The sequence below is a fragment of the Chelon labrosus genome (genome assembly GCF_963514085.1).
Source record: "Chelon labrosus genome assembly, chromosome: 10".
Classification (NCBI taxonomy): domain Eukaryota; kingdom Metazoa; phylum Chordata; class Actinopteri; order Mugiliformes; family Mugilidae; genus Chelon; species Chelon labrosus.
In genome coordinates, this window is record NC_140360.1 from 20,572,079 (window position 1) to 20,581,863 (window position 9,785).

Here is a 9,785-nt window from a genome sequence, read left to right on the forward strand (position 1 = left end):
CCCGCACGCTTGTTTGGGGGCCGCTCTCCTGTGATAGCTCCTCGCCGTGCTGGTGACACTGTGATCACGGATGTCACACGACGCATGCTGTATTCTCCAAGACAGCAGAAGACTCCCATCGCCCATGTGACTACTGCCTCAAGGTTAACCTGTTACCATGGAGACAAGCCCGCCAATGAAAAATCAGCAGACGGTTGCGATGTTGACTGCAAGCTTTTTGTTTTAAGGGGTGACCTATTTTTTTTTTTTTCCACACACACACGCACACCCCCACCCCTTCTCGCCCTCCCTCCACAGCTACTCAGACCCTGCTACTCTGCCACATGTGCACGTGCACGCACACATTCACACACGGAAGACATGGGAAGCCTGCTCACACACAAGCACACATGCACACACACATGTGAAATGAGGCTGTAAGGTTGTGCACACAAAAGAAGCAAAGGACAATAGAAGAAAGGAGCAGCCTTAAATATAAAATATGAAAGAAAATGTTACAATTTTTAAGTTATTTTCTTTACATGACGCCTAAAATTAAATGTATGTAGGCATGAAAAGGACTAAAGAATCTACAGGCACCTTTTAAGATCAGAAGAAAAACCTCGTCGTGTAGAAAACTCTGCTTTCTGCCCACTTTAATAACCCAGACTATGAGATAAAACGTATTTTTTTTAAAGTGCCACTTTATTACAAAAGTATAAACTTGACTGACATTTCATGAATAGTAATCTTGATATAAAACATTACAATCTTTTGCACTTAGCACTTAATTACACGCTTTTGAGTACAAGACCCTGTAGTCTGAATAGCAAACACACAACATTAGCTGCCACATTTAACTTAGCAGGGCTTTCCAAGAACACCACCGTAGCTTCATGGCTTCAAAAAACAACAGAACAGAACACACTGAGATTTACATTGCAGCTGTTTTTCGCAGTTTGTGTCACAAGATAAGTCATTCCAAAACACAACTGAACATAATAGAAAAAGATAGATTTCTTGACACTGATGATATATTTATTATTCTTTCTCTTTTGTCATGTACATACACGTTGCATCAACATACAGTATAATCACATTGTTTGCTGGGGATATTTGGTCAAATGAAGTAATTGTCCGGGATCTGGATGTGATTTGTCGTCCTCAAGAGTGAGGCGGGGGTGATGCTCTGCCGCTTGGCGAACTGTTTGCCGCACATTTTCTGTCACTTCTGCAATATTTTTAACACTGACAACAGAGAGAGTGTTCATCGATGGAGCGATGATGAGACGTGACGTTTGCTAATACACATCAGTTCTACTGTAGCTTTCCACGCTGCACTATGATGAAACCCAAGCAGATTTGTATGACCACAAGGAAGAGACTATGCAGATGCACAGATATGAGTGAGAACTGAGCAGACGTGGAGGCTGTGGGGAGAGAAAGGGGGAGGGGGGGGCGGGTTGAGTAGACTGTCTCCACCTTACGGACACGAGCAGTTCTCTTTAGTTTCATCTGTACTGTTTGTGTTGCAGGTGCAGGAGAGAAATTAATACTCCTCTCTGCTGCACGGAGTCCCACTGAGCCAAAGACTTCCTTAATCTAACTGGCGTTGAGCTCTACAGAGGAATAAAGCAACACACTAAAAAAATAAACAACCAACGACGATATAAAAAAAAAAAAACATTCATATAGAGGTACCACATGACAGTGCTTGATTTTTTGTTATTTTTTTTGTTTTGTTATTTTTTTCACTTTTTAAGCATGCAACTTGTAGCAGGCAAAGTGCAGAAACAGGATCAACAAAGTAAAACACTTCATTTACAGACGGCAGTGGAGACAGTGTTCAGTCCATGTCGGGTGGAACAAAACGTGACGGAGGGAAGAATCTGGTCGGCCTTTGAATGTGAGAATGGTCGAAATTAGTCGAAGCTTTTAGGAGGAATGCAAAATGTGTGCAATTTAGTTCTTATAATACTCTCATAATTGTTTCTCTTGGTCCCTGAGCTTTCAAGCATTTTGATTAGTAATTCATTCCTTTATATCATTTAAATTCTGTCCTGAATCACATCTTGACCAACTACAGGGAAGGCCTGTTAGTGACAAGCTAAGTGCTACCAAAATATTTCACATATGCTGTGCCTTCTCCCCAAATAGAAGTCCTGCTCGGACCAGATATATGACTATTTTTACCCGCTAGAATTGAGGAAGAATTTAGGCTATTCTCTTTATTGTGCTTTGCACATATGTATGAGTAAAATAGAAGTGCTACTGTTACCTACAGATTGCTCTGCAAAGGTCTTGTGCTCATTTAGTATTCACTACCTTTGGATTCCTTATAAGGTTTATAGATTGGACTTTGCATTTAGCCCAGGTCATAACAGATCAACATTACTGCCCCAAGGCGTCTGGAGCCCGCGAAAGGCTTGATGTTATGACTTGAATGTAAACAGTATGTGTGGGTGAGCATGACAGGGGCTCAGCCGTCACTCCTCGTGGCGTTAGCTCAGCTCCTTGAGTTGGAAGGATAGGGGGTCACAGTGCAGCCGCCGCCTCAGAGCCCTGTTACATACATCTCCATGCCATCGTTGAAAGTGAAGATGGTGGTGGTGCTGGAGGTGGCAGAGCCCTGCTTCAGGTCGCCGATGCTCTCGTACAGGTTCTCCCCCGGAAGCAGCAGAGCTTTGGCAGGCAGGTGCTGTAACTTGGGGGTCTGCTGCGTTGGCGGCGGTGGAGGGGGATGCTGCTGCTGCAAGGGCTGCTGGGCTTTCTTCCTCCTCGGCCGCAGGGTGGCACACGTGTTGGGGGGCCTCTCTCGCTTCCAAGCGCCTCCCCCTTCCATGTTCTCGTAGGCCAGATCACACTCCTCTGTCCCGATGGACTCGTAGCAGTGGTCGTCCAGTGGCCCTCCGACCGCTTTGCCCTCCTGAGGGGCCCACGTCTGGGGTTTGACCACTACACTAAACCCCCCGTCCCTGTCTCGGTCCCGGTCACCACGACCCAAGGTCCGGAATCCAGGGTTCGCAGGGGGAGACCCCGGCACAGCTCTCTTCTTCTTTCCTGGTTTACACACCTTAGAGTACATCTCAGCCACCTGCAGTCAAACCAACACAAAGACTTTAAAGATATAGTTCAACATTTTGTTAGACCACTTTCTTGTGAGAGTGAAAAGAATGTTATTGAGCTACAGCAGATGAGGGTCAGATTATCTCGGCATAAAGACTGGAAGAAGGGGAAATCGCACTAGCCCTACTCTAAAGGTAAGAAACACAGCCCATCAGCAACCCTGTATCTTATTAATAAACATGTTATATCTGATTCATTTAATTATTACAAAAGATAAAGTGTTCACAATCAAAAAATGGACAACCCAACAACATAATACCTCCAGCCTCAGCAGTCGCAGGCACTAAGGAATAAAGGAAAAAGAAGGCTTATAACCCATCTCTCAAGCTGTTATTAGGGTTTAAGCAGTCACAAATACATATATTTTTGCTTTGCTTGCTACAACACATAAAACCATACATAGTATTAATATTAATCTAAATAAATTAGATTAATATAGAGTATTTCCTAATGTTTGTATTGTCTGCTGTATGATAAAAAGATTTTCAACTTGGAAAATCCGTTGAAAATCTTTTCATTGTGCAGCAGACTGAATCTTTTTGTTTAATCCTTTGTTTCATCAGATGGTTAGTGTCTTAAAGAGGCTGTAGATTTGCCTTGTAAGTGATGTGATGTGCTGGGGCACCGTAAAACTGTGTGGAAGCTGTTTTGCCTTCATGTTAGATTTAGGGAACATTAGGAAAAGGGCGCTTCAGCAAAGTGTGACAGATAAAGCAAACGACAGACTGAGTCCTCGCTCACCGCAGCAGCAGACGGTTGTATATTCTCCATTGTGTGAGCAGCCAGCGGGCCTAGGGCTTTATTTTGGAGCATGAGCATTTCCTCATCCTCTGGAGGCTTCCAGATGTACTGCTCTCCGTTGCCCATGAACATCACTTCCTGTGATGAACAGAACAACAAATCACATTTTGGACACAGCTGTCACGTTCATCCACGATGCTGCTCTGACAAATGAACATTTGTGAATATAAAAAATTACTTTTAGAGACGTTAACAAGATTCTTCCAAGACAAATTAGGCCCTTTCAAGAAGAGCTGCAGCAACAGTGTTGAATAGATTTTCCCTGGAAGGTGGAGCCTGTAAGGAGCCATGTGCTTATATTCTGGATGACTCAATTTCAGCCCGTTGCGTCATCCACAAGGAAATCAGTGGTGAGCAGGCCTGAGAGCAAACTGCTTACACATGTAAGCCTGTGAACTGTGCGTGTTACTGAACTCAGGTCACAGCAGATAGAGCGACCTCGCTGACCTCACACAGGGCAGCAAACGGTCTCCCACTGTCACCTGGAGGGGAACACAAAGCCTTATATCCACAGTAAAAGCAGACAGTCTGCCTACACTCCTGCTGCTGCGAACATATGGAGGAGGTGGCACTGCTGAGAGCAGAAATACCCCACTATCACCAAGAACTCCTCGACAAATAAGCACCGCTCACCGCCCAGACTTCAAAGACATTTCTACAGAAGTGCTAACGCCATGCATGATGTGGCTGAGCGCAGGAGAAACTGCAACATTGGCACAATTACAGCCATGCAGATTCTCTGCAGCATCAACAGGAAATCCGACAGAAAGACTCTCCAGATCCTGATCACTGCACCTGAGCTGCATATTCATGTGTCGCACTGGTGCCGACAAAGATCAACGTCATGAAATATTCATAACAACGACATGTCTTAACACCTGTCAAAACAGCCTGCAACAGAAACCGGTGGCAACTTCCTAACGAATGAGTCAACCGCGCTAACACACTGGGCCGCTGTGCACAAGGCATCGAGTCAATCTTACTCTACTTTGGGTGATCTCATTTTGTTCTCTCGTCAGACCTCTGGAGAACCACAAACAACTCAACTACTATGTTAACTTCCTCTCCCCCTCCAGTCATCACCTCTTCGCTTCCTTCAGCTCATAAAACAGGCCACTGAGGTGCTGCTGTCGAGGATTATTGCTCATGAAATGCTGTGTTTAGGACAGAAATACCATGTGCCTGCTACGGATCTTTATCACGATTAATGCTCCTCCATCTTTGTCCCGTAGTTTCCTATTTGAATATATAATATCAGTCTTCCCAGTCAAGGTGAAAATTTACCAATCTATCTCCCAACATTGTCTGTTGTAAAGGATGCAAAATTACCTCCACATATCAAATAAACATTAAGGTTAAAATCCACATCACACACTTGAAAAAGACAGAGTTTTAAAGGAACAGTTTGACATTTTGTGGCACTGATTTTCTTGCAGAGTTCGATGCCACTGATTTCATGTTTGCTATGTATAAATCTGGAGACAACAAGCGATTAGCTTAGCTTAGCTTTGCACAGAGACTGGAAGCCGTGGGAAAGAGTTAGCTCTGTCCCAAAGTAACTAAATCCTCTTAAGCTAAACCTCATATATTCATTTTTTTTTTATCTTGTTTGTTTAATTCCTACAAAAAAAAAGAACAGTAGAAACAACTATTTGTGGTTTTGGAGGAGATTAAAATAACATTTTTTCATCCGTGTTGCAACTTCCTGTTGATTTTTAGTCTGTGATGTTGCCAGGCAAAGCTGAGTAAATGGGCAGACACACAAAGCAACACACTGGTAATTTAGTGGCGCCCAGAGGTCGTGGGATTTTTATTAAATTCAGTGAACTGTAGCAACGTCATGTAAAAAAAAAACACTTTGCTGATGGATACCAAGTTGAACTAATCCCAATGGGAGCGCTTGATACAGTTCATATGACGCAAACACTAACTTCACCAAATGTTTATGGCAGGTAAACACCATCCACGACTTTGGTTCCTACCACCCAGTTCCACCATGCTGATAGCAGGCTTGAGGCGACACGTGAATCCTGATGAAGTGACCGAGCTGTTGGCGGTATTTTCAAATAGAGAGCGGCGACAGCAAGAAGAACTAAGCGCGTCCATTCACTAGCAATATTTTTATGTTCTGCTTATCTCACTCTTAAACATTCTGGGTGGAAAATATGCAAGAGCCTGGACAGCCAGAACCTGGAAAGGCCACTAGTGACCAGCTCTCAGCTATACAGCGATGGACGACGAATGAAATGCTTTATATGACTGGAGCACAGAACTGTTCTATCTGCTTCAACTTCATTCATTCATTCATCTTCTGTAAGCACTTGTCCTGTCAAGGGTTGCGGGGGGGGCTGGAGCCTATCCCAGCTGTCATAGGGTGAGAGGCGGTGTACACCCTGGACAGGTCGCCAGTCTATCACAGGGCTGACACAGAGAGACAGACAACCATTCACACTCACATGCACACCTACGGCCAATTTAAAATCACCAGTTAACCTAACAAGCATGTCTTTGGATGGTGGGAGGAAGCCGGAGTACCCAGAGAGAACCCACACAGACACAAGGAGAACATGCAAACTCTGGATTCAGCCTGGATTTAAACCCGGAACCTTCTTGCTGTGAGGCATCATTGCTAACCACCACACCTCTTTCTTTAATTTTTGTTGGACTTCCTTGCTTCCTGTTGCTATGCTAAGCTAAGAGCTAAGCTTCATTGATGCACTGACACACAGTATGTGTTTGGTAGCTATCTTCTCATCATCTGATTCTCTGGAAGAAAGCAAACATCACAACCAGATCACAACCATGCTCAGTATGGAAACATGTAACCGTACCAACCTTTGGGAATGATGGGACGTTAAAGGCCTCAACGTTTCTACGGGGCAACTTTGTGCTGTGAGGGTGTGGTGGAGGAGGAGCTGGATGTGACGGCGGGGCGTGTCGTGGAGGCGGCGCCGGCGGTTCCCCCATATCCGTCCCACTGTCCCTCTTTTGAGGTGCCTTGTCGGCCTTCCTCAGCTTCCTGACGCAGGCGTACTCTGCCGTCTCCGGCTGGTGAGGGGGAGTCATGACCTGGGCCTCAGGTTCGGGCAGCCCTCCTTCCACGTCGCCATCTGGGTCTGGGGGCGCCGGGGTGTTGGCTGGGACGGCTGGTGGGGCCGGGGTGTCTGTCTGCCCAGCTCTGCCTACCATGGCGTAGAGGGCATCGTCAGTACGTGTGGTGGAGGAGCGCCGGCCCACTTCAGAGTAAGTGTGCTCGCCGTCCTCTCCAGTCCCAGAGGGAATCTGGGGAAGCTGCCTGCCTTGAGAACGAAGTCAGAGTTAGACCAGCGGCAGAAGGTCTGTGCTGGCTGGACCGTTCCTGTTTAGATACCTCTGCAAGGCGCATCCAGCCGTACAGTCTCAGCTGATAGCCTCCATTAAACAGAATTCACATACTGTACATTTACTCCTCTTTTACTGGAAGGTCCAGCGAACATTTGTGAACATGAATAAATCCTTCTAAGAGAAGGGAGGCTCTGAAGCTGACAGTAAACTGGGATCTGACATAGATGTTTGAGATTATGCATCCAACTTGGCTTCATTCCGCTGCAGTGGAAGCAGGACAAGTATGAAGCAGGACATATGCTTATATTTCTTCAGACCGTCTCGGGCTACTGTCACAGTGCCCACAAACGCAGCTCCCTGTCGACTGTCAGTGATGGAGCTCCAGAGTTTGTCTTGGCACTCTGATTTGTGTCTTTGAGAAAGAGGCGCATGTTCATAAATCCAGGCTGAACAGTGCAGTGAAGTAAAGCCGAGTCGTAAATGTAATGTGAATTCTGTTTTAGGGTAAATTTCTCCTCTAATATCTCCTCACATCTTGTTATTGAGTGGAGTTTGAGCGGATGCAAGGCCAGGTCGGACACAGAACGTGGACATTTTTGTGGACCAGCCTGGTCTTAATTAACGAGGATGATGTTAAACCTGTCAAATCAAAACATACAACAACAACAACTACATTTATTGTGCATCATTTATGTTTTCACTTGTCATGCTGCTGATACACTTTTAATTTGGACTATTGATTTTCCATTTTTGCCATTTCGTGGACCGTGTTTTTGCCGTAGTGTGGAAACCTTGTATGTCCAGCGCTGGTGGTTTTCATGCTTTCCAACAAACTGAAAGATTACACACACTTCTTATGTGTTCCTTCGCTCCAAATCCCCTCAAACGACGCCAAAAGTGCTTTGTCATGCAGCTAAAACCAAACCAGGCTGTTTGGTTCCTAAACTGTTGTCTCTTTGTTGATACCGTCCTTTTGTTGTTGCTATTTACAGGTCTGTATTTGTATGTGAAAGATGCACTCACTTTTGCCGTTGCAGTTCATCTTGTTCATCTCAGTGTCAGATTTACTGATGGACCGCAGCTTCGACTGCCTGAGTATACCCTGACAACACACACACAGACAGGGCCAGTTAAACACTAATTAAGACTGAAGAGGTGTCCTCTGAATGATATTGTTCCCCATTGAATTGAGCAGCTTCAGCTACCTCTGCTGCAATACAAACAAAACACAGAGGAGCACGATACCTACCATGTCCATGAGACGGTGTTTTCCACCCTCGCCGGGGACATTGTGTGTCTTCCCCTTCCTGTGATAAACACAACCACTTTGTCATACAGGACACTGATGAACTTCTGTGTGTGTTTGTGTCTGAGTCATTGTCCATATGTGGCTGAGTCATCTTGACGGTGCATATGAGAGAGAGACAGATTATATTTGCATACGTGGCTATGAGAGTAACTAAGTACATTTATTCAAGTACTGTTGTGCCATTTTGTATTTTTAAAGCATTTAGCTGGTTGTTGTAGTCACTATAAAGGCTATATTTCTCAGGTTTCACATAAAACATGATGTGCTTTGGATAAAATACAATTATTCTTCAAATTTAAGCAAATTAGGCTTAAACTCTACAAATGTTTATTGCAAAACTTCTGTACTTTACCAACTATCATCTTTTGATTTATCTCATGAGCCTTAGAAGGGGCCCTGACCTTTATGTTGGGAACCACAAGACTAAACCACCTTAGATAGCAGAGTAGGTAGGGTTAGGGTTAGGTAGCTACAGTAAAATGCTCTTTAAACCTTCATACATCAGTATAATTACATGAGGCGTTGTTTGTACTTTTACTTTAGATACTCTGGTACATTTTACTCTAAGATCGGGCCTTTTACTTGAAGTGGGGTACTTTTACATTGTTTCGCTGGTACCTACCTAAGTAAAACATTAGCGTACTTCTTCCACCACTGTTGAACTCTTGTGTAAATACTTGTGTTACCCAAATGTAAATGAACATCCTGAGTGTGTGTGTGTGTGTATGATCATACATGTGTTCACAGCGCTGCGCTCACCTCTGGCAGCCCACGCAGAGCACCACGATGAGGATTGTAACAACAAAGGCTGAGGCAGCAGCGATAGCACCCAGCAGCAGGACCTTGCCGTAGGGAGGAGCCGTGAAGTTCAGCCCGTCCTGCATGGAGGCCATGTGGGAGCGCTGACGCTCACTTGCTCTCACACACTCACACTCACACCCTTACACTCATCCACGCAGGGAAGCGCCACGTCTCACTGGGATCTGCAGCGAGAAGGCACAGAGTGGCGCTTAATTACAAAATGATCTAACCTTTACCATACATTAAGTAGGTTAACAAAGCAGCGGAACCAGAAGTGAAGTATTCCCAGTGAAAAAGGCGAAGAGAGAGCAGCAGTTTGAACAGAGGAACAGTGTAAATTCCCATCCAGCATTGAGGCAGTGAAGTGAACAGACATTATGCCTCCGGCATGTGCTTCTGCTTTACCTTGTTTGAGGGATTACAGGGCTTTGTATGTCACGCTTAC

General features: G+C 44.9%; 1 protein-coding gene across 1 annotated transcript; it reads right to left on the reverse strand.

Annotated features, from left to right (window-relative positions):
- Nucleotides 1-2,533: 2,533 nt before the first annotated feature.
- On the reverse strand, nucleotides 2,534-9,482 carry LOC311493815 (uncharacterized protein; the record flags this gene model as incomplete). The annotated part of the gene is given in 7 exon segments (XM_084552599.1): nucleotides 2,534-3,073; nucleotides 3,847-3,984; nucleotides 6,742-7,217; nucleotides 7,220-7,264; nucleotides 8,254-8,332; nucleotides 8,480-8,537; nucleotides 9,299-9,482. Coding segments are annotated over 7 exon segments (1,470 nt in total). The 5' UTR covers nucleotides 9,433-9,482.
- Between the last annotated feature and the right edge of the window lie 303 nt (nucleotides 9,483-9,785).